A 26563-nucleotide genomic window follows, 5' to 3' on the forward strand; every position below is an offset into this window, starting at 1 on the left:
GGCATAGACTTTGAAGTCTTTCATAGGCACAAGGTTAGTATTTTCTTAATTGGCACTAGTAATGTATGAAATTTCTATCCTAAGAATGTTGACAAATTTGTAAAGATCTATAATAGTTGTAAATCTATTTTTACTTTTACCAAGTATAACATCCATAATTATTTCTTCTATTTCAAATAACTTGACTAATGTACAAGTCAAATTAGAAGAGGGTAATTTGCAACCAATAATGTTGAATGAAAATTTCTACAAAGAAATGTAATCTACTCTCTTTAAAGAAAAAATCAATGTTAGAAAACTAAATAATTTATTCAAAGTTGGATAATCCGTAACCTTCAAAACTCGATAATAAAAGTGGAATAATTCACTCACTTTTAAAACAAGATAAGAACAATGAATTAATATTCTTATTAAACTATTAAAGATATGAACCTTAAAAAACTAAAATGTTAATACACTCTTGTGTCACTCAAAAAGACTAAAAAACCACTCAAAGATGGTAATATATTAAACTAGAATGGTTATTGCCAAAGTTAAGAAGATTAGAAAGTCTTGAAACAAGACTAAGGACTAGAAAGGCATTGACAAAGATGAAGAAGGCTTCACTCTTGCCTCAATATATACTCTTAACTAGGAACTACATGGCAATATCCTATAGGACCTCCAAAATAAGTTAACTTTCCAAGATACGTATCTTAACTTGCAAGGTAAGTTTTTTATATGTTTGCCACATAATTAGCTTATTCCACAAGCTACCATCATGTGATTAACTTTTTGACCAAGTTCTAACATACTAATCAACTACAAACACATATAAAATCAAAGCAATGTCTATAAAGCTTCTAAGAAGCTTGTCTAGAAAATATTATGAAATAAATTTATTTTTATCTACTTTTATTTAATCACATAGGTACATATTAGAGTAAATATGTATTTCCATGATATAAGATTTAATTATGATTTATTAACAGGTTTTTTTATAATTATTAAAGATTTATTAGAATTATTTTAGATTTTTTTATGAATTCTTCATAATTTTTTGAAGATTTATTAGAATTTTTTGAAACTTTATTTTTATTTATTAGGATTTTTTAAAGATTTAAATAAAATTTTTAAAGATTATTTAAGGTTCATTTTTAATTGATTAAAATGTATAATAAGATATATCTAGGATTTTTTAAGATTAATAGAATATACTTAAGATGATTAAAAACTTACTTAAGTTATTCAAGATTGCCAACAAGATGTTTCTAAACACCTTATATATTGTTTTGATTGTGATGCAATTTGAAGTTAAGATTAAACTCTTCTATAGTCAAATATTCAATATATTCTCATACTGATTTTTACATAATATAGAAAGTATAAGTAGGGATGGAAAATTTAACTTTGTTTCTTGAATTGTCTCAAATTTAGTCTAATCCATTAAGGATACTAATTTCATAGGTTTAACCTATTTAATACCTATGTCGGCCTAGATTGCATAATTTGTTGTGTATTAGAATTTAATCAAATAAATTATAATTTGTGAAGCCAACTACTATGTTGTCAATTATACGTGGATATATATGAGTTATCCATGCCTTATAAGCCTGCTTATTATTATGTCTTAGTGATACTCAAGGCCTACTACATATCCTTGATTTTTCCTCTTAATTGAGTATTGGCCTTTTAGAACTAAATTCAACAATAAGGTTTGTGATGTATTTGCCTTGATAAAATCAAAAAAAACTTAATCATATTTCTAGAGCTAAATTACGTTGACTTTGTGTCAATATTAAGAACTTAAAGAATTTAATTAAACATGTAAGATGTATCTCAAAGAAAGATGACATAAAGAAAGCAAAAAAATATATATAATTAAGAAAAAATTGAAATTGCTATTCCTAAAGATAAGAAATGTACATACTCTTGAAATTAGACTAAAAGCAAGAAAGAGTTGACAAGAAGTAAAAAGGTATCACTTTTGTTTCTATATATACTATCTAATTAAAAAATTACATAGAGACATTCTATAGGTCATTTGACATGTACTTAACTTGCAAGGTAGGTTTTCAATACATGTGCCATATTGCCAACTTGTAAAGCAAATAGTCAACATGTGAGGCTTGTGGTCAATTTGTTGGCAAATTTTTCAACTTATCAATTACCTATAAATACTTAGAAAGTCAAATCTGCATTTATAAAGCTTCTAAGAAGCTTTCCTATAAGCTATTATTAAATTTATCTACTTCTATCTATCTCTTCTTATCTTAATAAATACTAATATTAATATGTGTATTTATAGTACTTTAAAAGTAATGAAATTATATGTAGTATTTTGGATAGTTTGCACAAATAAAATTTATATTTAAGATTAAAAATAGTTATTGTGTTAAGACTTACTACAACTATAATAAATCTTTTATATTAAAAGAATAGCTAACACACACTATTATTTTGGACCTTGGTTGCAATTAGAGATGTAATAAAGGTCATAATACTCATATTTGATTTAGATCTTTTTTATTTTTTTCCATACTATATGTATTATTTGACTTTGATATTGGTTAATTTTTATAGTTAAATTTCTTAGTTCATATAGTTTTAATATAGTCATAATTTATTTTATTTATCTTTGGAATAAAAATCATTGTATTTTTAATGTAATTATTCTTATTATCTATTTAAAGTCCTTATAAGCTCCTTGAAATATAAAAATTATTGATTTGGTCTTGATTATGAGATTGTAACCACACTTTAAAAGAATTGGCTTGATTTGTGCCTTGTATGTTAGGTATTGTCTACAATGAGAATTTGTTATTTTAAAGTAGTATCAACAATGTATTTAGAATTAAATTTTTTTACAGCAATACCATAGATTTTTCATAATTAGCACTGCTAATTTTCTTTACATGATATGATCTATCTACTTAATTAGCTAATTTTAACATCTAAGAGATTGCTCTGGCATTTTGAGATGGCATTATAATATTTTCTAAGATGCAATCTTTGATCTTTTAATGTCCTATTTAGAGAGGCATTTAGAAACTTGTTTGTTATAGAGATTTTTTGAATAGCTAATAGAACTAAATTTGATTATAATTGTATCTAAAGTTGTTCTATTATTAATCCTAATATGATTAGTAATAAGAAGATGGCCAAAAAAATCCTCAATCTATCATGTTATATAGTAGATGTTGATTATAGAAAGGTATTCCCAACATTAACTTAAATAATTGTTACTACTTTAGAAATATATTATTGCAAGCCAATTCCTTCCTAAGCCTCTTTTTTCTTATATCTTAGTGTAAAAAAGCCTTTAGAGTTTTTATCAATATTAGAATTAAATAATACACTAGTTAGAAGAATTGTCAACATATCTTGTTGCTGTGATTTGTGGATTGTTGTCTTGCCAATATTAATAAGGCTTAGCTATTGCCTCCTTGGCGTTAATGAATTTAGCTGCTACAACTTGCCTATTTTTTGATGTTAGAATGCATTGCAGTGATTTTGCTTAAGATTGCACAATGCCGTGGCCAAGTAGAGCCAGCAATAAACTAATAATTTTAGATAATCAATAAAAATGTGTTTTTGTTGTTTTTCATTGAATTATGCACCATCACCTCCATCTCCTAACCAGCACTTGACTATATGGCTATATAAAACTGATGCTCCAAAGTTTTCTCAAACCAAGAACCTTTTATAAGTCAAGAGCAACCGTTTGAAACTCATCTGAGAGGCCTTTGAGCGCGATCTACGTTGGAAGTTCTATTAAATTCAAATGTAGATTTCTATCACGGTGCCAAATAATTCTAGAATCAAAATTTGGGTCCCAAGCTTGAAGGTGAAGAAACAGATAGAGGATTTGTAAGGAGACAAAACCAAAACTTTGCTCATAGATATAGGTAGTTGTATTCCCTGGGCAGTTCATATCGTGTTTAGATAACGTTTCGAATGCCGCCTCTTCGCATGTCGTGTCTTCTCCAACTTGGAGTTTCTAAAGTTCGTGGTTTGGGCGAACACCCTTCGCCTCAGCTAGAGGTCCGAACTGTTTAGTTGGGTGTTTTCCTCGCTATGGCTTATTGTCTTCAACCATGGCACTTGGTTTGCATGGCGAGTTATACCACTAGCCCTCACATATCTCGTTGATTCCTGATTATTTTTAATTTAGCACTATCATGACGTCTTGATCATGTTCGAAAAGTGTAGACAGTGTTTGCCATTCTCATTGTAAAATCGTACATGATGACTGGAACAATGACCAGGATGCAAATTGATTTTAGTTCATTTTCTTTTGTGTGGTCAAATCTAGTCACAGCAGGTACTGTTATATTTTTTTTCTTCTCATCCTTTGAAACTGGTTCGTAAACAAACAGCATCTTGGTACTGAAAGTAGAAATCATTTACAAATCGACTCCTTCAGACCTTGTTAGATCATTAATTTTTTTGTGCTTAGAAAGTTCTTTATGTTTAAACTGAGAATGTCACTGACTCAACCTCGGGATCCAACCGAAGCTCTGCTTTGTTTTACCAGTCACAACTGAGTGAACGATTAAGGAGATGGTCAGAATGTGCGTGAAGAAGGGATTTGGCTAATGGGCCAACTAATTTCAAGTGAGCCAAGGGTAGGCGAACCGATAGAAGAGAAAGAAGACGCAAACGAAGACGAAGACGAGGCGGAAATTGAACCGGAGGAGATTGAACCGGAGACAGTGTCGATCTGGGATATGGGCTCTATCTCTTCTAAAGTTGACATTCCAGAGGATGATAAACCCATTATTTTTGTGATAGGTATTCATGTTCACGAGGTAGCACTTACTGGAGATGGCTTGTTGTATTCTGTTAACTTCATACATTTCCCCTGAATCATATCGTTTACTGAAACTCTTGGAATGGTATGATATCAGGGTTGTAACAGCGTCACTGCTTTTGTATGGACGTCGCAGGTGGGCCAGGGACAGGTAAGGGAACTCAGTGCAGTCGAATGGCGAAAGAGTTTGGATTCAAGCACATCTCGATAGGGGAGTTACTGAGGGAAGAGATGGAACGCGGTACCCTAGTTGGAAAGGAATGTTCAGAGATCATGAAGGACGGAAAATTAGTACCCCTGAAGCTGACTCTGGAGCTCATAATAAAGGCCATAAAAGCACCAAACAACTCTTCTGGTTATTTACTTGATGGATTCCCGCGTGCAACAAACCAAGCTCGGGCATTCCAAAAACAAGTATAAAGTTTATATACTATGAAACTTCCTAGATTTTTTTTTCCCTTGACCATCTTGTTCAGAATTTACTTCGGTGACCAACCTGAAACCAATCAAAGTGTGGATGCTAATTAGGGATTCAAGCTAGAGTTTTCCATTCACATTTATACTATTGCGCAGTAGAATGGAATAATGAAAAGTCGGTAGTAGAACATGTTGATGTTTCATCCGCATGTCACGTACCTTTTATCACATTGGTACAAAGTTGAAGTTCGCGAAATGGTCACACCGAGAACCAGCAACTTAACGCACCTGAACATGACGGATTAGGTGAGGGCGCCAACCTTAGTTCTGTATCTTCATGCACCCCAACAAGTGCTTCTGCAGCGGCTCATGCAGCGTGGACTAATAGGTGGGAGAACTGATGACAACCCTGCAACTATCAGAAAGCGTTTCATCACTTTCAAGAAGGAATCCCTGCCTGTGGTCGCCTTCTATGAAAAGACCTCTATCTCCGTTGTAAAGAAGGTGGGTCCTGATTGTTCTGATTATTAAACTCATCATTTTATCTTAGGAACTTACACAGGTTCTATCCAAATCAAAAAAGAAAAAAAAAAAAAAAAAAAAAAAAAAAAGGGGTTGTAGAAACAATGGTTGAAACAGTGGAATCGGCGGGTAATGTCTTTCTTCTATGACAAGAGTCTGAAGCTCAATTTCCTGTGCTGCTAGGTCTGTACAATCACGGCGCCGGATGATGTGTACAGAAGAATTCGAAAAGAAGTCAAAAGTGTGGTATGATACATCAAAAGAGAGATGTCTCACGATTTCGTTCACTATTGCTTCATTGCAACCTTGTGAGGTAGAGCATGAACTGGTTCGTTTTTTGGACTAGAAGTCGCTTAAGTTTCTGTACCTTCAGCTTCTTACAGAAAAAGCGTGATCCACAACTAACACAACCCTAACCTTGGAATAGAATTGCTGCATTCAGATCCCCCTCCCCCCGCCTTCTCTGTCCTCATGCCGATCCCTGGAGATTGTCAACTGAAGCGACTGTGAGGGAGTGAGAGAGACCGAGCGATAGAGGTCATTGAACAATTTGTGGTGGCTGCAGTTAACTCTCTCGAAGCCGCCAAGGAAGCACATCAGACGGCGAGTCGCTGTGGCTCAGAAGGAGGCGGTAATGTCTTGTTTGAGGCGCATGAAACATCGAAGGAGCAAGAAACCTCGAAATGGAAACGGGAGTCAGAATCTTGTACCTCTGCCTCCTCCGCTTCCACCGCCTCCACCGCCTACACGTGCATCACCCCCTCAAGGATGCCATATCATGTAATTTGTAAGTTCGTTGAGACCCTACACCTGATTGCAATGGAGCAATAGTAACACCCTAAAACATGGATTGTATGACGTGTTTCGTTTTGCAATATAGTTGAGACTTCACCAGTGAAAGCAGAAACAGGTCAGTTGTAACTTTGATGAGCTTCTGTAGTTGTCAAAATTAAGGTCTTTCTGGGTGAAATTCAGGAGTAAAGCATTCTGATTCAGTCGCTAGCGAAGTTGCCTTTTCAAGATTTTGAGCCTTGTGGTAATACCATCCAATTATGGACCAAATTTCTTTCTTCTTTGTGCATAGCCAACATGGCAAACTTCGGTTCATACGTATCCACCTTTGAAGGCACTTGCAGAGTGTTTAGATTGAGAAGAATCACGGTGACGGTAAATACTGTTCCGTGTGCAATGCACATAAATCAGATTGCGCCTCGCCCTATTCTGCAATATTAGGAGTTTGAGCAATGCCAGTCTCCTTGAGTGCACCATGTCTAGTTCAGTCGGACTACACACCACAAGACGAACTGCAATCACAATCACTGCGTATCATTATTCAAACAAGTATGTAACACATTAGTGACGTTGATGGGAAAGGGTAAGACCAAGAAAGCAAGTGCCTTAAAAAGAAAGCAGCGCAGCCGTGGTGTCATCACAAAGAGATAGGAAAGTTCATTCCATTCAGAGCTAGGATGAAAATTGCGTAGAGTGAAATAAGAAAAAACAAAACAAAACAAATACCATGAAACCTTCAAAACAGTTCACGCAAATTCACACGGTTCACGATTCACCACTTGTGATGACGCCCGCATTTGGAAGGTATCTTAACATACACCTAAAACAATTAAGTTTTGTCGACAAGATAATATTCACATTGTCACGGCCACTGGTTAGATGGCCCTGAGATCAGTCTACGGCGCTAGTTCGAAGATAAAGAGAATGTAAGAAAAAAATGTAGTCCATCCTCACAGCGCTCTGTACTGTTGCTTCAACTGGTGGCAAAAAATTGGAACTAGCAACTCCGTCTCTGTAGGTAGTAAAAAAATGTCATCCCACTTGGCTACTACTACCGGACCTCTGGTCACTTTGGGCTTTCAATCCACGGCTCCTGACCACCCATCTCGATTTTCGTTGTGGCCACCTACGTGCCCCCAGATTTGCGGTCACACTCTGTGACAAAAGATAGAGACTGTACATCAGGTTGGTGGGGCTCCTGCTGTATGGACTCTGGCTGTGCAGGCGTTTGCTGCGAAGGCTGAGGTGGAGATGAGAGAGGAGGTGGCACCATGAACGGAGGAAATGCGAAGGGAGGAGGGAAGAATGGCGGAGGGGAAGAGGACCCCAGTTGTGGATTAGGAGGAAACATTGGGAAGGGAAAAGGGAAAGAGCTTGGAGGGGGAAACCCATTTCCTGGACGCCAGCCCGGAGGGGGTGGCATAGGAGGAAATCCCATGGGTGGGTAATGCCGAAAAGCGCCGTAAGGAGAAGGGGCAAGAAGAGTTGGATTCGACTTCTCAGCATTCTTGGGCTTCCGTCCTCGTTTTGGAGCTTTCATAAGGTGGAAGGGCAGTGGTGGGATGCGCCTATACGGACGGTCAGTGGATGGTTTGGGCCTCGCAGTGACGGAAACTGGCACAGGTGCAGGATCTTTGCGAACGAGAAGTGGAGGGGGCTTCTTCACTAGCGGAGCTGCTTGAGGCAGAGTTGTTGATGTAGGAGCTTGAGATTGTGCTGTTGTTCCCTGCGAAAAAACTGCACGATAAATAAACCACTCCCTTCGAAAAGAACCATACAAAAATGAAATTCGTAGCATATCCGAATTCTATTATTCTCATGACAGATGAAGTGGATAGAATTAGAATATGGAAAATTAAGAGATGACATCAGGAAAAGATAGGATCGTGAGCAATGAAAGAATAGACTGATAAGTATTTCACCTGGGGCGAGGACGAAAGCTGCGACGCTGGAGAAAAAAATGTTGGAAACGGATGAAACAATTGTTCTACTTTAGCAGACTCATCAGACCTGAAAGAACCAGAAAACGAGTATACATTGGAGTGCGACGAATGTTTTAATTTCAGATCTATTCTATCCAACCGAACCAAGTGGTCTTGAACAGGTGATTAAGCACTAAGATGCGGTTTCAAAGTCATTGTTGCAAATGGAAATTAAGAATAAGGGGCAAGGCCGGCTGCAAATTGAATAATTGAGTTGATTGGAAATAATACCGGTAGTATTTTCGCAACAAATCGAGATTACGATACTTAGTTTCCTTCCGCACTTGGTCATCAGAGAACCCAGCCATAAAGAGAAGGGTGATCCCAAGTGCTTTGAAGAAAAAACTTCCTGTACGAACATGAACCAGCAACGCCATTTGGCACATGAGTGGTCCAAACGACTTCAGCTTGTTACGCCCCATCCTCTGCCGCACGTACCTAGTCACCCAATCCCCCACTACCCTATAATATGTGTTTACTCCTGTATGCTTCAAAGACGGAGGTAAAATATAAACATTCAACCATGTTCCAAAACTGATAACGAACGAACAATCCAGCGAAACTTTTCGTAGTGTTGGTACACAATTCAGTGTGCCAACACTACAATATGTACAGTCCTGTTTATTTGCAAACCTTGCTCATTCAAATTGTACCTCTAATATAGAAGACGAATGAATAGCAAAGTGAAGCATCTATTCACTTTGTTCATGAAGAATCTGAATTATTAACATGGTGCTCCAACTTGCATAATCGAAAGGGACTGAGTCAATGATTGTAAAAGAAGGTGAAATACTTACTGATTTTGAGGCAGGTTTCGTGTGCGCCCTCCATATTTCATACAAAGAAAAAGGTAGGAAGGCGTGACAGCATAAGTAGGTCGCATTTCCTTTTCTTCATCAATTATGCGTATGGGGCACAACACAGGGTTTTGACGATTTGGAAAAAATATTTTTGTCCGGCCACTCGGGTGAGAGTATAAGAGGTGTTCCTGCATTCATAGTGATGCAAAAAGTTCGTATTACGATTTTTTCTCAATCACTAAGATCCTCATTTAAAAGCCAATTGTTTAATAGTATTTTCATGAATTCCCAATAGAATATGACGACCATATGCTGGTGTAGATTTCGAACACCATACCCCAGGGTCCTTTGTTGACTTATAGGGCTCTCCTCGGTTAAAGACCTGAAAATGGTTGAAATCAAGTTCGTAGAAATCCTCACATCCATGCCGGATACAAAGGCAAGAGAATACAATGATCTTGCGCATCGTATGCGACTGTGCGTTTTTCAGCAACAAAACTCCAGAATCCAATATTCTCTTCACCTCCATTGGGCTGAAGGCAATCTTAGGAGCCTTCTTGTATGAAGAATAGATACCTGCCTCTCGGTATCTGACCGGATAAGGTCCATAGCCGTACCTTTTGCTCCAGTAAATCCTTTTTCCTTGAAGTGTCTTCTGGCCTTCACCCTTTTTCTGGTCTTTAAGACCTGTTTCCTCACCACCACTGTCATCTGAATCTAGTACACGAGTGGATAACCCTATATCTTGCTCATCTGGTTTGACCTGTAAAACCACAATGTACGAGCCCAAGAAGGTAACCTCCATGAGTGGGACAATACCACAACGTACGAAGCTAGAAGGTGAAACCAAGTTAAACTGAACACTGAACATTGTAGGATATAAGATCAAAACAGCCTGATCGATATCCAACTCATATGTCACCTTCTCTCTTGCTTGCCGACGCCCATTGTCCCCAAGCTCGTTGTTATCGTCGTCGTCGTCGTCGTCTTCGTCATCATCATCTTCATCATCTTCATCATCCTCACTACCCGCATCATTCAACTTTTCTATATCGGCGCTGCTCACATCTTCCCTGCACATCCAGTTCACCATCGACTCGTATGACGTAAGGACAGGTCTGCCAGTACCATTAAAAATTTCCAACCTTGGGGAGATTGCATCTGATATCTGTGAAGATATATGATTTGGGCTTGACATAGCACTGGCATCCTGTTTGTCCTCTTCTTCTGTGCTCTTTATTGATCCTACTCTGAGCCTTTTGAGAGCCTGATGAGCGTCATCCTAGTACACATCCACACCAACAATGAGTCTAAGTTCGACAAAGAAATGGTACATTCTCCAATTTCTACAGGCAAATCCTTACAAAATACCAGGTTAGACTAGTTCCAAGGCGAGAAAACCAAAAAATGATACTCAGAGAGGTACAGCAACCATCAACAGGAATGTTACGGCCTTCCAAACCCAAAACCCATGAACAAGCAGCAAAAACAGCCTCGCTCAAAACCGCCAATTCCTGATGATACACTATGACTAGGAAAAGCATATGAAGCATAAGTCTAATGTCAAAGCACTTTGCAAACCTCCACATCTGTGCGCTCCAGAAGCGGTCCAGTATTGCTGTCTTCACAACCTAGCTTTGCTTCCAAAGATGAAACTCGGCCCAGAAGCTCTACGTTTTTGCGTCGCTCTTTCTCAAGCTCCGCTATCACCTCTGCCACGTTTAGATTCTCTTTCATATCGTCCGGTTGCATCGCGAGTACGTCTTCTTCGAGAATACCCTCGATGAAGTCGGTATTTAATGCACCCATGTCCAGATGACTTTCATCGAGACTATGTACGGTTGGGTCATCCACAGGAGTGGCTTGATGCATCTTGACATCTGCAGGGCCTTTCAAGGCTCCAACTTCGCAGTCTGACCTGCCTCTACTGATGATAAATTTACCGATGCAAATTCTGTATATGGAACCCAGAAAGCTCTGAAACTCCTGGGAAGCTTAGCACTACCACTCTGCTTTGCAAAGACAAGTGTACAATATCAGCAGCCAGATATACCTAAAATACGCAATTAGAGTAATCATTTGCACCCGCGACACGTGTGAGTCAATGTGCCCTCGCTACCATGGCTGAAAAGGAGTGCCACACCAGACCATCGCCGCTTTCTGATGAGCGGACAGGGCAAGGCTTAACAGGACATTGGCGGAGTACAGAAGAGTTTGAAAGCGCAATGCAGGAAAAAAATAAGTAAAGAAAGAATCAACAATCAAAAGCTCTACAGTCATAACTTACTAAAAGCGGCAAGACAGCAAGAATACCCACCTACAGAGAAAGCAGTAAAGGAAGAAAAGTACAGGAGCCCGAGTCCTGAAAGATGTTGCTCCTTCATCAGATCAGCATCGTATATGCTACATGCTTCACTGAGAAAAGAATAAAGACCCAACTGGTCAAGTGCCCCTAACAATTGGTTGATTCCACTGTGCCCTAAGATTTCAGGAGGCCCCTCTAGGCCAAATTGGTATCAACCAAAAGAATGGAAGGTCTACTCTAAACGTACCCGATAAGCAGCATCTGACCTTGCTCCAATGACCTTGCTGAAAAATATTCGCATGCACTTGTAATTTAGACATTCTCCTAGTGTCCGGCTTAAAGTCGATCAACGGCAGGACAAGACACCTGGACACTAAGTCAGGGTTTAGTTATTTTTTTTAAATATATATATACAAATGCAAAGAACCAAAATAAAGGCATGAGGTACGAGATAGTCGACAGAACCGACCAATTACACCAAGATGCTTGGTAGAAAGGAACAGATAGCACAATAAGAAACACTCACCTCTCTCATACAATCTCTGACATCTTCAAAAACAAGCGCTACAAAATCAATGATTTCACGCCAAGTTAACATAGTTGCGAACGCCATTGCCAAGCCTATAAAGTCCACCCCTAATCCCCTATTTTTGAGTAAAGCATGCAAAGATGAAACCCCGGCACCCTAAAAACTTTGCACAGCACCATTACAACGTCCAAACCCTAAAGGCTCCTTGGCTCTCAAGCTCAAGCTCTTTCCGGTTTAATTTCAACTGCTGGAATAGCTGTACCGGTGCATCCGAAAAGTAGCACCTCGGAAAAGCGAATTGAAAATAGATACAGCCCTTGCGAACGTATGCATGGCATAGCAATGGCTTCGTGAAATTTTCCAACGCGATTATTTCCGAGAACCACAAATCGTGGACATTCATCTGCCCTCAGCGGGTAACAAATATGCCAACAATGCAACTAAGGAAGATCAAAAAGCCGTTTAAGCCCAACCTGTTCCTAATATTTGAGAATAACCTATGATAGAGCAAAATGCACTGGAATGCCAAAACAAAGTGAATGCAATAGACCGTGCTACTCCGCAGATCACAGCAACTCTCTTAGAGCCTGGAATTTTAGCTAGGTAGCTGTAAATCAAATTGAACACAAAGCAGGTACCAATTCAAACCCGGATACCAACCGCGCTACTCACTGCAATGCCGCTAGCACACACTTTACTACATTCCCGTGGCTCCACGCAGGAAGAATTCAGGCACCAGACGACAACCAATTTTCAGGCTCTCCAAAATCCGCTACAGCAAGCTCTTAACAATCTCTTCAAGAACCACACCTTTTTTTCCCACCACTCACTACACAAAATACTCACCATTGCCACCTTCAAGTCTTCCAAGAGGCGACATTCTCATCCTTGCATCCCTACCACCGTTCCGCCATCGCAAACCCATGCTCCCCAACCATGGACTCATCACTTCAAGAAAAACCTATCAGAAATTCTCCCAATCTTAAACCTCCCTTTCACTAATTCCCTGCTGCATCCCTCTTGCCCTCCTGCCCTCCTGCCTCCACCTCCAATCGCCGTCCATCTCCGCCAAAGCAAAAATCCTCCCTCACCGAAACCGTTCTTCTCCTGTTATTTTTCTTCCAGGAAAAATCAAATTATTGAATCGTAACGAGAGCGATTGAGGTTAGGGTTTGCGTCGTAGTGGAAACGCATGCACTTGACACCAGGAATGCGTCGGAATGCGGATTCGGCCGAGCGGACTTGCAGCGACAGTTAAAATGATGTGAAGAGTGAATGCAGGAATGTTGGTCACACCAATTGTCGATGATCCGGGTGGAAGGGCGGGCGAACCAGCGACGCCAGCGAGCGAGCAATGACGGAGATCGTTTGGTCGATCACTTTGCGCTCCACGACCACTGCACGATATCGAGGGCGGACGAGAGGCGCTGACGGACGAAAGCAAGAACGGACAGACGAAAACCAAAACGAATCATTCGTTCGTTGATGAATGTGGATCACTGCCTTGCATCCCCAAACTCGATGCATTGTAATGGATGTGTTTGACAGTTACAAGGGCTTCCACATAACTTTTAAAACAAACCCAAACCAAATGTATTCTAAAATATTATCAAATTTTGAAAGAATTTTTCTAAATTTATCGATTGTGATATTATTATCTTAAGAACTTGGCATGCTATTCTTGTAACTTTTTTCTTATATCTTTTTTGTCAATGTAACCAAAATAATAAATATGTAAACAAATATATACATACACAAAGATTAAATATTATGTATGTTTTTTTGTTAAAGAGTTAAAGCATAAAACTAAAAATCATAATTTAATTTATTTTTACACATGATAATTTAAAATTTTAAATAAAAAACTTACTTCGAAATAGTTATTAAATCTATTTTTAAAAAATTAAAATAATATTAAAATAATAATAATTAATTTTAAATATGGATTTTAATGTAAATTTTGAATATTGATTCACAAGTTTGTATTTGAATTTTTTATTTTAAATTTTTTATTACATATTAATAAATAAAATTTATATTCTATAATAAAATAATTACATTTCAATTGCATGTATACCATATTAAATAAAGTAAGTATATATTTTCTAATTTTTTATCATTATTATTAAAATTATCAAATAAATTTTTTAATATGTTGTCCAAATTATTTTGGCTTAATATTGCTATTGAATATAATTGTCTAGGAATTATTGTGAAGATTATAAAATTATAATTTAATAATCAATAAAAATTATATTAATTTAAATAAATAATTTAAGAATAAAATTAGTAATAAATGTAGAATTAAGATTTGCAAAAGAAATATTTTTAATGCTACTAGAAATTATTCATATACAAATTCTATAATCAATTAATATTGTTAAAATAATTTTTAGTTGTGTAATTAGATTATATCTTAAATTAATTCTAAAAATATAATAAAATAAATATAAAATATATCTATCATTATATATATATATATATATATATATATATATATATATATATATATATATATATATATCTTTAAATAGACTTTAAATCATTTTTTGGATTATAATTGTCACATATATCTATAATCAATTATATAAGAAGTATTAGGTAGAAGGAAAATAAAGGTAGATTTGATAATTTCTTATAGACTAGCTTTTTAGAAGCTTCATATACATGGATTTGACAATTAATATATTTATAGTTAATTGGTAGATTAGAAACTTATCAACAAATTGGCCATATAGCATACATGTAGGAAACTTGTCTTGCAAGTTAAACACATGTTTTACAAATTGGACAAGTGGCGAAGGTCCTAAAGAATGTTACTACATAACTATTAATTAGATAGTATCATAGAGGAAAGAATGAATCTTTTTTTTGCTCTTATCAATGTTTTTTTGTCTTTTATCTTGTTTCAGGAGTTTATAATTTTTTATCTTTGGAAATAGCTATTTTAGTTCAATATTATACCATCTTTTAATAATTATCTATTCTATTCTAGTGATACAAGAGTATATTGATCTTTTGGTTTTTTAAAATTTGTGTCATTGATAGTTTTATAAGAATGTTATTTTACTACTCTTATTTTATTTTAGAATTGTGAGTTATAGAGATTGCAAGAAAAATTATTGATACTACATTTAATAGAAGTGAAAATAGATTTGCAACTATTGCAAATCTTTATAAGATTGTCAATACTTTCAAGATAGAAATCTCATGAATTTTAACATCAACTATGGAAATGTTATTCTTACTCCTATAAAAGAAGTCAAAAATAAAGTTTAATATCTATATGAAGAAATTATATAATAAAAAGAAGAAAATAGATTAAGCTCATAATTAAATCCAAGAAGTCTTGCCACTGCAAGTATGAAGGAATCAATGATCAATATGCTGAAGAAGTTTTATTGATGGAAAAAGATCAAAATTTAGAAGACTTTTACAACAAATAAAATTTTATCTAAAAGTATATATTTTTTAATATTCTTATGGATTTAATCAAGTTGGATTTATAGGTGCATTTTTATTTAAAAGTGATCTCTTTTGGTTTGCACCTTTGATGAAAAATGATTCATAACTCTTGTATGATCTCAATTCATTCTTAGAAGTTTTTAGGGCTATATTTGAAAAAAGTGATCAAAAGAGAAAGTAAAGACCAAACTCTTATCTTTACAACTAGGATCACGTTTAGCTACCACATATGCTATTGAATTCCAAAACCTTGTTTGTAACATAGATTAGAATGATAAAGCCCTTATCAACCAATTTCAATATGAGTTAAAAGATAATGTCAAAGATTTTTTTATTGATAATGCTAAGAGTCGATTCATTAAAAAAAATTTATTGTTTAAGCCATTGTATGCAACAATTGATATTTTAAAAGATGCTATTAAAAAAATTTATTAAAGAAGAAAAAATCAAATTATGATAATAATTCTAAATTTTTTTAAAACTTATTTATTAAGATCAAGATCTATGCAAATTAATATAATATCTTTTAACTATCTTACTAAAAAATAAAAGACTTAACATCATCAAAAATAATTATGCTTATATTATAAAGAATCTAAATATATTGCTCAATATTTTTCAAAGAAATAATGCAATCACAAAATAAAGAGTATGATTGATAAAGAGGATAATTTGTCACAAAAGAAGTTTCTTTAGCTATAATAGAGATTATGTAATTGAAATCTTATGCAAAATCTACTAAACATCTTATTATCTCTTCAAATTTCTCACTTTTCTTTATAATAGATACTTATCTAGAATCCAAAAATTACAAAGTCTTTAATTTATTACATTTAGAAGCCTTAATTTTTTTATAGCTAAAGATTTTATCAAAGATTACAATGGTAATATTATTTTAAAGCATTGTCCCTATTTTTTTTTATTGATCTTCATGTATGAGTTCAACCACCATTTGGACCAATCTATAGCTTATTATAAAATAAGTTAGCTCCACTCAAGGAATACATTGATAAGAATATAATTAAGAATTTTATACAACATTCAAAAGCTCCAAAAATAATTATTACCTTATTTATAATGATAATGAAAATGTATATTAATTATTAAGACTCAATAAGATCACCATTACAAATATGTACTATCTACTTTAGACATTAATACTTTTCAATCAATTAAATCAAGCAAAGATCTATACCAAAATAGATCAATAAGGATTATATAATCTAATACACATCAAAGAAGGAGATGAGTGGAAGATTGAATTTTGAACTAGGTATGGATATTTTGAATATAATGTCATGCCTTTTGACTCACAAATATATTAGTTTTTTTTTAACATCTTATAAATAATCTTTTTTGAGAGTTTTTAGATGATTTTTCCATCTATTTTCTAAATAACATTTTAATCTACTTTAAGAAGACATAATAAAATAAACTTTATATTTGTTATGTATTAAAAAAATTAAGAAATATAGGATTATATGTTAATATAGAAAAGTGTATATTTTACATAATTCTAGTTGACTTTTTAAGAGACATTATTTTAAATGATAAATTTAAGATATTAAAAAAATTCAAACTATTATAGATTAAAAAATTTCAATAATAATTAAAGATATATATATATTTTTAAATTTACTATTTATTATTATTATTATTTAATTATAGATCTACTTATATATTTGACTTACAAGAAAAACTTGAGTAGAATAAAAAAAACTAAATTAGTATTTGAAGCTTTGTAGATAACTTTTATTTTTGTAACAATCTTGTAATGTATTGTAGAATAAGTAGTTATTTTCAGAATGTAGATATCTAGTGTATAGTGTAAAGAGGGATAGATAACTGCTGAAAAGGTGGTTCAGCAGGTAGAATGGATGAATAGTCAAGAAAAGTAGTTATCATCTGTAGTATAGGAGTTGGTATCTCGGGGTAGTATAAGGAGGATGGGAGAGGGGAAGAAAATGCCAAACTGTGAGAGTCGTAAGCCAAGGGCTAGATTGTGAGAGTTGTGAGCCAAAGGCCAGACTGTGAGAGTTGTGAGTCGAGGTAAGCTTGGTGCTACCTCTTTTCTTTTGTTTGTTATTTTCTTTGAATAAGACGATTGAAAGTTTCTGAATATTGTGAAGTGAATTATGGAATGGAAATGTGATTGGTATTATTGAGAAGAAGAAAGATTGAATGTTGAAATCTGATTGTAGTTCAGTAGAGAGAATGGGTCTGTGTTTCTGTGAAACACTGTAATGTGAATGGCAGTTCTGTATGAAGAATTTTAGTGATTGGAACGAGGGTAATTGTGTGCTGAAAGCTGTGAGGGCGCAGTATTATAGTTGGAGATTATGAGGGTGAATATATTGGTAGAAATAGCAGTTATTGGTATGACTGAATTGCTGTAAGGAAGAGACTAATAAGATGAAGGAGGAGATTATAGTTTCCTTGTGTATTCAGATATTGGAAATAGAGATGATACATTCAGGACGTAATTGATTGTGTGATCCTAACGTGAACACTTAAGCAACTAATCATTCCCCGTGTTTGAATCCCCCTATACAAGTTTATTCTGGGAGGTTTCTTCTGAAATAAGTAAAACGAGCAATGACATTTTGGCACCGCTGCCAGGGATTGACAACATTATTGAGTGTTAGGAATTAACTGTCGAAGCAGTAAAGGAGATTAGGAAGCAAATTCAATAGAAATAATGAAAGAGTATGGTTATTAAGAATGAGAATTTAACAACAAAGAGAATAAAGCAATCAAAGAAAAGAACAGAGCGATCGCAAGTAAGAAATTTGTTGCGTAATGAGTGAGATTGTAAATTAAAAAAGAAGCATCGACAAAGTTGGATTAAGCTATGGTTGCATGCCTGTCGACATATTCGATCGTATCCAGAAGACAATTGACCTCTAATATTTCAGAAGTACATACCGTTAAAGAAATTGCCAAGAGTACTTGCGGAGAGCGCTACTAATAGTTCAGTAAACCTCTCAAAGCCGTTAACAGAAAACGAGGAAGGCATAGAGGAATTAGGTACCCCACTGGATATCTTCTCAATTGAAAATACGTCTGATCCTAACAAGACTGGTTCTGAAGATTGGCATAAATCACTTGCCAATAAAGACCAATTCAGAGTATATCAAAACTTATCGTTTTCACCTCATATTCAACCAGTAAAATTATTTGGGGATAATAATAGTCAATCGGGAAGGCCTGGAAGTCCGAAAAAGACTTTTGTGGGAGACAATTTTTATTTTAATAAGAAATTGAGCGAAACACCGACATCTTTAATGACGTCCGGACGACCAACAGTTCCGATTGCAGTTCAAATTGGTGCAGTGGGCGATCGAACGACTAGTGTCGTGCCATTACCTACTTTTCGGGGTTTACCAGGTGTGGATCCAGATCAACATTTGTCTCAATTCTTGATGGCATGTATAGCCAATAATGGAAGAACAGAAGATATTTGGTTGAGATGGCTGCCAACGACATTGAAAGACACAACGTTTGAGTGGTATAACCGCCAACCTGTGGGACAATTAATCAATTGGGAGGCATTGAAAAATACATTTTTAGCCCATTTTTGACCAATTGGTTTTGAAGAACGTCTTAGAGAAAAATTAATGAACAGCAGAATCGTACCAAAGGAAGCGGTACATTCATATTATGATCGTGTAGTAGATATACTTCGAAAATGGCCAAATAACCAAATGTCGGAATCATTTGTGTTGTCCATATTGGTTAATGGACTACACCTACCAGAATTGAAAATGTTTATAAAGGAGGCCCAATCAGCCACCATTGCATCATCTCTTGAGCGAGCAAAAGTATGGAAAGAATGTCACTATGATCAGAACTTAACAGTTGGAGCCACGATGATTCCATCTCAAGGAGGTTATCAAATGACAAATTGGAATAATGCATTGGGAAGTTATTTGAGAATGAATGATTATGATACAATTCCACAGGGAATAGTGGATGCCGTTCCATTGCAAGCTGTACCACCATCATCATCACACATGTATGCGCCTTATTCTGCGTATCAGAAACCAATACCTATAAAGGAATTGCCAAATGCATTGGTATCAAGGAATCCCAATGAGTCATTGCTATTAATATTGACAGAAAAAATGGATGAATTGGTTGTGAATCTGGCCAAAGATAAAGAAAAAAGGCATAAACCAACCAATATGCATCCCAATGTCTGGTGCAACAATTATAAAGGGCAAGATCATTTAGTAACAGAATGTCCTTCACCACCCCAAATAACTATACAATGTATCTTTTGTAGGGGCAAGCATATTACCACCAACTGTTAGAATTTACGAAAGCAACAACAACTCAATAACCAGATAATAACTCAACCAACTTTGTGGGATGTCAATCAAGTACAGACGAATAATAAGTTTGGCTGGAATGGAAATCGAGCGAATAAACAAAACAGGAATTATTTTAATTTCTTCAACTCTGAATTTCACCAAGAAGGTGTATCCAATACTCACGGATTGGCGATGAACCAACCAAGATACCATCAATATCCACCCATGACAAAGCCAATGCCAGACTCTACAGTAACAATGGGTCAACCAAGATCCTTTACTCATCCGACATGGAACAGACCTAGCCGTTATATACCCATAGAGACATCCATTATCCCTAAAGGAGTTGGCAGGAGACCACTTCATTGCTATCATTGCAGATAAATTGGTCATTATGCCAATGAATGTCCTAATCCAAGGGCCAGTGATGACTATGCTCCAATATGTGGAAATTGTAAGTAGTCTAGTCACACTTATCAGCAGTGCAATGCACCCTTTAATTATAATAATCGGAACCAGCAAATGTAAACAAGCCAACCGGCGGAGGATAAAGGCCCTGTTCAACGAGACTCACCAATACATCGTGTCGAGGTGGTGAACGCAGTGCTTACTAGAGGCCAACAAAAAGACAAGAATCCAATTCAGGACATGGATGAACCAATCGTAGGAGAGCAAGTAGTGCCATGCACGGAGCTAAATGAACCAATATCAGTATTGGGACGTATTCCAATATTGAAACCTTAACAGACTGAGGAACCCAATTCGATTCAATGTGCCAATTTACTGGGACCATCCAATCCAGGTCTTGTTATGGGCTTCATACCCAGTATGAGACCTGAATCGATGGCACAACCCAATGAGGTCCGAATTACGGAAGCTTCGGTTCCGTTCCAAGCGGTTTCGATCTCTATGCAGTTCCAAGAAACGTCCTATCCATTGAAAGATCCTCTCGGGGGCGGGAATTCCAAGAAAGCTCCGGCTGCTGTTCCAATTCTGAGTCTAAGGCGGAAGAATATCTTACCTCATGGAATTAAACTCAAATCAATGAAAAGAAAGAGGGCATTGGGAATTATCCTAAATATGTAACCCTATGATATTTTGAGAGATTTGGATGTTATTCAGCCTTCAATTATAATGAACGCGGATACAATAGAGGACTTGGATCTAAAGCAATTGCTACCTACGACATTGGTCTTACAAATGGCAGATCATAGTCGGGTAAAGCCAATGGAAATCTTACGCAATATTGCCACTGTAATTATGGGATTGACATACAAAATCGATTATATTGTATTTCGATTACAGAGTTCTACATTATCGTATCTCATTTTATTGGACAGACCTTGGTTTTATCAAGCCAAAGCTAAGAAAAATTGGGACCGAAGCACATTGATAATTGAAAAAGGTCGGGGCCAGATTGTTCTACAGATGTATCCAGTACAATATCATGGAGAATCTCAATTGCCAGAATCAAAATTTACATCGGACAACGAGAGTCAATCGATTGAGGCAGATGACGATGCTATAGGTTCACCGCAATTTGGGGTAGGACAAAACACTTCAACAGCAAAGGCAGGAGTCTACCAATGTGGAAGTCCCGGCAAATATTTACTGCATCAGGAGGATGCAACTAATTCGGATCATGCTCTTGCCGAATGGATGAATAATTCCGCAATCAATAGAATTAGTACATTGGCACCAGATTTGGGTGGTTCCCATATGTCAGATAATACAAGAAATTTAGATCAGGAGAAGACAATTAAATCAGAGGTTGTTGAAGACCTTGTGTATCAATCTATTAACCTGGGCACCAATGAAATGCCACAGCTAATTAAAGTATATACTGGTATTACCAGTACAGAATAGGATGCTTGGAAATAATTTTTTGTTCATCACAAATCTACCTTTGCGTGGTCGTATGGAGATTTGAAAGGGATTCCAGCCGACGTGTGTGAGTACCAGATTATTCTGAAGGAGGGTGTTATGCCATTTCGTCAGAGGCAACACCGGCTTAACTCAAAATATTTCCTTTTAGTGAAAGAGGAATTGGATAAACTTTTCAATGTGGGTTTTATTTATCCTGTTCCGTATAGTGCATGGGTGTCGCCAATCGTGATGGTATGAAAGAAGAATGGAAAAATCAGGATATGTCAAGATTTTTGAAAGTTAAATGTGGCCACCAAGAAAGATTACTTCTCATTACCTTTCACAGACAGTATGGGTAACATGTTGTCATTACAACCATTAAATAAAAGAATAGGAGTGGGGCACCAGTTAAAGTCATTCTGTGGTGTTGTTTTGGGTTGGCTGGAGTGCCATTTTCTTGTATTTCTTGTGTTTTTGAGAGTTGTAGTTCCAGTTAAGAGTTAACAGTGAGGAGCCAGACAAAGAAAGAGAGCGCATGGTGGAGATCCATAGGCAAGAACTATTCCAAGCTTGCAGTCATTTAATTTTGGAACTGGAAAAAGTGAAGGGTCAGTTGGTAATGGAATGAGAAAAGACCGAATTATTGGCGCAAGAGAAATTGGTATTGAGTGACCAATACAGATGTGAAACGGAGCAATTAAGAGCTGAAATTGAGGCCTTGAACGCCAAGGTGACAAGATTGGCAGAGGATTTAATCAATATTGGTCAAACACAAGTATCGACGTTGCCTGTTCCCGAAGTTCCAGAAGAAAGGAGTCACTTTCAGCGCGAGTTGGAATTGAAAGATGCCCAGATCCTGAAATTGGAAGCTCAAGTTCATGAACTGGGTGAGTACAATGAAGACCTTTCAGCTCAGTTGAGGCAGGAGCCAATGGAAGAATTGGAGGAGGATGAAGATTTGCAGTTGGAACTGGAATTGGTGGAACCAATAACAGATACTGCGACAATTGATTAATTAGATAGGCCAGAGGGATTGTAATTTTTGTAGAGTTTTGTTAGATAATTTTTAGATAGGTATCAATTGAGTGTTTGCGAGGACGCTACATAATTAAGAGTGGGGCTATGTAGAATAAGTAGTTATTTTCAGAATGTAGATACCTAGTGTATAGTGTAAACATGGATAGATAACTGCTGAAAAGGTGGTTCAGCAGGTAGAATGGATGAATAGTCAAGAAAAGTAGTTATCATCTGTAGTATAGGAGTTGGTATCTCGGGGTAGTATAAGGAGGATGGGAGAGGGGAAGAAAATGCCAGACTGTGAGAGTCGTAAGCCAAGGGCCAGACTGTGAGAGTTGTGAGTCGAGGTAAGCTTAGTGCTACCTCTTTTCTTTTGTTTGTTATTTTCTTTTGTTTGTTATTTTCTTTGAATAAGACGATTGAAAGTTTCTGAATATTGTGAAGTGAATTATGGAATGGAAATGTGATTGGTATTATTTGAGAAGAAGAAAGATTGAATGTTGAAATCTGATTGTAGTTCAGTAGAGAGAATGGGTCTATGTTTCTGTGAAACACTGTAATGTGAATGGTAGTTCTGTGTGAAGAATTCCAGTGATTGGAATGAGGGTAATTGTGTGCTGAAAGCTGTGAGGGCGCAGTATTATAGTTGGAGATTATGAGGGTGAATATATTGGTGGAAATAGCAGTTATTGGTATGACTGAATTGCTGTAAGGAAGAGACCAATAAGATGAAGGAGGAGATTATAGTTTCCTTGTGTATTCAGATATTAGAAATAGAGACGATACATTCAGGAGGTAATTGATTGTATGACCTTAACGTGAACACTTAAGCAACTAGTCATTCCCCGTGTTTGAACCCCCCTATACAAGTTTATTCTGGGAGGTTTCTTCTGAAATAAGTAAAACGAGCAATCACATGTATCAACTTTTTTGAGATATTTTTTATGAAAAATAATGAATTGGACTTTTTTTTAATGTGGTATTGTTACAAATAGGAGAAAATGACAAAATTAATTTAATAAATTTTCATTTGAAAAAAAAATCAATAGTTGAGATCAATAATAAAATTCTCAATAAAGAATTTTTTTAATTGTAGATTCAATTTTAAAATAGTTTCATTATCTAAAAGGTATTTTTAATTTAATTATAGTATATATTTATCACAAAAATCTTAAGTATTTTATATCAACATGTATTTTAAATCGTCACCAAGTTCATTGAAACATGTTTTTGACAAGATTTGAATTCAAAATTATTTATTGATGATGAAAATAATAAAGTTTGTCAATCATCCTCTCTAAATGTCATTTTTGTACTAAATATAGAAAATTCAGCTTTTGATCAATAAAAAATAATTCTTTCAAAGCTAGAGCATTTTTATCATTAATTAATGAAATCAATATTTACAATTGATTCAATATTTTTAAAGTAAGTTCAATCAAGTATGTCCTTAGATCCTCCTATTTATGATATTAAGAATAATCTATCTAAATCTTATGATATTTCAAATTTTGAATTCAATAATGATCTATTCTATTTTAATAGATGCTTATATACTCCAAAAGAAAAAACACAATTACATGTTTTTTAAGTTTGTCATGACTTTTCAACTATAAGACATTTTAGATACAATAAGACTTTGGATTATATACCAAGAGATTTTTGGTAATGTCAAATATGAAAGGAACTATAAAAAGAAACTTTGTACAATCATACAATATTTATTCATGATCAAAAAATCCTTATTATTAACTATATAAACTTCTTCAACCATTACCTATATCTAAAGAACTATGATCTTTTTTTTCTATAAATTTAATTATAGATCTTTAAGTATAAAATTTTTATGACTCTATATTTGTAATAATAGATCATTTTATTAAAATAACATATTTTATAGTATATATAAAATCTATCTTAGATAAAAAAATAACTAAACTTTTCTTTTATAATATCTGTTACTATCATAGATTACTAAAATATATTATATTAGATAGAAGAATTCAATTTTTATCAAGGTTTTTGAGAATCTTTTTCAAGATTTTAAAGATAGGCATAAAACTATCTTTGGCTTTTGATCTTCAAATTGATGGACAAAGAAAATTGATGAATCAAGTTTTGAAGCAATAGTTGAATTATATCATTAATTATCATCAAGATAATTGGACAATTCACTTGCTATTGGCAAAGCTTGCTTATAATAACAAGATATTTTTTTCTATTCAATAAATATTTTTTAAATTAATTATGATTATCATCTATGACTTGATATTTTTGATTTATCAAAAATTGATAATCCTACTACAAAAGATTTGATAAATTATTTATTAGAGCTATATACAATAATGAAGGCACAATTAAAAGAAGTTCACAAATAATAAAAGATTATTACAAATATTTGTCATAAAAGATAATCTGAATTTTATGTAAGCAATAAAATATGGTTACTTTGTTGTATTATTAAAAATTAGATTATCATTGATTTTAATTATTTTATATTTGTGAATAAATATAAAAAATATATATACTTATTCTAATAATTACCTATATGATTAAGTAGAAGTAGATAAAAGTAAATAAAAGTAAATTAATTTCATAATATCTTTTAGAATAGCTTGTAGAACAAATAATTATGTGGCGCATACATAAAAAACTTACCTTGCAAGTTAAGATATGTGGCTTGTAAAGTCAACACATGTTAGAGGTCCTATAGAACGTTGCCACGTAGCTCCTAAATAGATAGTATATATAGAAGAAAGAATGAAGCCTTCTTCACTCTTGTCAACTCTTTTTTTACTTTAATCTAGATTCAAGAGTTTTAAGTTTTCTTATCTTTGAGAAATAGCCATTTTTTTTAATATATATTTTTTTAATATATATTTTTTAATTTTTTATTTGTTATATTTTTATAAAAAAAATATTATTTAATTATTTGCTTTAATCTTGTTCTTCACTTTGATAAATTGATAAGAATACACTTATAATATCAAAGCTTTGTCTTTTTTGATTAAGAATGGATTATTCCTTTCTCTTAATAAGTAAAACATGATTAGACGATCTCAAAAATCCAAGATTCTTTTAATCTACAACAACATAAAGCCTTATCACAAAATAGGACAAAACAAGTCAAAACAAAATTAAATAGAAGTAAATAGAATAAGACATGAAAGACAAAACTGAGCAAACAAAAACGAAACGGAAAAGAATTAAAAAATAAAGATGCAAAACCAAATTTTATTAAGAGAAAGGGTCTAAAGTCATACCTGATCAGATGCTCTAAAAGGCCTTGGCTATTACTACTTATACCTTGTCCTACCACCTTGGACTTTTTAAAGTATTCTTGAGTGGTGGATCTCACTTAACTAATCTCCCTAAGTTTTTTCTAGAAGTGTAATTGTTGTTTTACTTATTCTACAATTCTTTTTACAATAAATATATATAGGAGAATTCGAACACAAGGAAAGACTAAGTGCATAAATTTTACTAAGTCACACAATTAACTGTATTTCGAACCACTAAAATACCAAGAAACATTACAATGCTTTCTCTCAGTAACAATATTCCTTCATCAATTGATAACAACAGTGTGCAACCCTACACTCTCAAAAGACCACTCAAAACACATAATTTCCATCCAACACCAGAAATAACAGACTTCACTCCAACCAATCTGGATTCACATAATTTCTGTAAACACAGAATTCTTTTGTCCAAAATACATACAGCTCTCAATAAACAACAATCATAATCTTTGAATAACTCC

The 26563-nt window shown here is 34.7% G+C and overlaps 2 protein-coding genes and 2 long non-coding RNA genes across 32 annotated transcripts; 1 reads left to right on the plus strand and 3 right to left on the minus strand.

Annotated features, from left to right (window-relative positions):
• Window positions 1–352: 352 nt before the first annotated feature.
• LOC141044947 (uncharacterized) lies at window positions 353–3876 on the minus strand. Of its 4 annotated transcripts, none has more exons than XR_012216768.2 (2): window positions 2446–3876; window positions 353–2174 (listed from the first exon to the last, which is right to left on the minus strand). It is a non-coding gene; the product is annotated as an uncharacterized LOC141044947 (long non-coding RNA). The 4 variants fall into 4 exon arrangements; XR_012216767.2 differs by having other exon boundaries at window positions 353–2150; window positions 2386–3876; XR_012216765.2 differs by having other exon boundaries at window positions 2386–3876.
• Window positions 3877–3960: 84 nt separating this feature from the next.
• On the plus strand, window positions 3961–9220 carry LOC112277455 (uncharacterized). 12 transcript variants are annotated; one of them, XM_090247739.1, is made up of 7 exons: window positions 3961–4099; window positions 4498–4773; window positions 4929–5206; window positions 5516–5713; window positions 5915–5977; window positions 6297–6518; window positions 7664–9220. In XM_090247739.1, the coding sequence occupies exons 2-6, from the start codon at window positions 4578–4580 to the stop codon at window positions 6513–6515; spliced, it is 954 nt and encodes a 317-aa protein (XP_090103865.1). In that variant the 5' UTR covers window positions 3961–4099; window positions 4498–4577; the 3' UTR covers window positions 6516–6518; window positions 7664–9220. The 12 variants fall into 12 exon arrangements, 11 of the variants coding, with proteins under 11 accessions (XP_090103865.1, XP_090103868.1, XP_090103867.1 ...); XM_090247742.1 differs by having other exon boundaries at window positions 3970–4095; window positions 4517–4773; XM_090247741.1 differs by having other exon boundaries at window positions 3973–4095.
• On the minus strand, window positions 4933–5557 carry LOC149986307 (uncharacterized). The gene is made up of 2 exons (XR_016501034.1): window positions 5429–5557; window positions 4933–5288 (listed from the first exon to the last, which is right to left on the minus strand). It is a non-coding gene; the product is annotated as an uncharacterized LOC149986307 (long non-coding RNA).
• On the minus strand, window positions 7320–13509 carry LOC112277452 (uncharacterized). Of its 15 annotated transcripts, none has more exons than XM_024509790.2 (10): window positions 12986–13509; window positions 11858–11976; window positions 11623–11667; window positions 10887–11314; window positions 10228–10587; window positions 9643–10068; window positions 9303–9493; window positions 8737–8967; window positions 8446–8533; window positions 7320–8249 (listed from the first exon to the last, which is right to left on the minus strand). In XM_024509790.2, the coding sequence occupies exons 4-10, from the start codon at window positions 11175–11177 to the stop codon at window positions 7650–7652; spliced, it is 2187 nt and encodes a 728-aa protein (XP_024365558.1). In that variant the 5' UTR covers window positions 11178–11314; window positions 11623–11667; window positions 11858–11976; window positions 12986–13509; the 3' UTR covers window positions 7320–7649. The 15 variants fall into 15 exon arrangements, with proteins under 15 accessions (XP_024365558.1, XP_024365559.1, XP_024365565.1 ...); XM_024509791.2 differs by having other exon boundaries at window positions 11623–11720; XM_024509797.2 differs by having other exon boundaries at window positions 11858–11983.
• Window positions 13510–26563: the final 13054 nt, after the last annotated feature.

Source organism: Physcomitrium patens, chromosome 25, assembly GCF_059467195.1.
Source record: "Physcomitrium patens ecotype Gransden chromosome 25, ASM5946719v1, whole genome shotgun sequence".
Taxonomy (NCBI): domain Eukaryota; kingdom Viridiplantae; phylum Streptophyta; class Bryopsida; order Funariales; family Funariaceae; genus Physcomitrium; species Physcomitrium patens.

Excerpts from the sequence above, each read along its gene's own strand:
- LOC112277452 (XM_024509805.2), bottom strand. The coding sequence starts at position 11,177 with ATGCATCAAGCCACTCCTGTGGATGACCCAACCGTACATAGTCTCGAT. Across the intron at positions 9,494-9,642 it reads AGTCAACAAAGGACCCTGGG|GAACACCTCTTATACTCTCA; the intron begins GTATGGTGTTCG and ends CTATGAATGCAG. Across the intron at positions 8,250-8,445 it reads AGCTTTCGTCCTCGCCCCAG|GGAACAACAGCACAATCTCA; the intron begins GTGAAATACTTA and ends GTTTTTTCGCAG.
- LOC112277455 (XM_090247739.1), top strand. The coding sequence starts at position 4,578 with ATGGGCCAACTAATTTCAAGTGAGCCAAGGGTAGGCGAACCGATAGAA. Across the intron at positions 4,774-4,928 it reads ACCCATTATTTTTGTGATAG|GTGGGCCAGGGACAGGTAAG; the intron begins GTATTCATGTTC and ends TGGACGTCGCAG. Across the intron at positions 5,978-6,296 it reads GAAAAGAAGTCAAAAGTGTG|TTAACTCTCTCGAAGCCGCC; the intron begins GTATGATACATC and ends TGGTGGCTGCAG.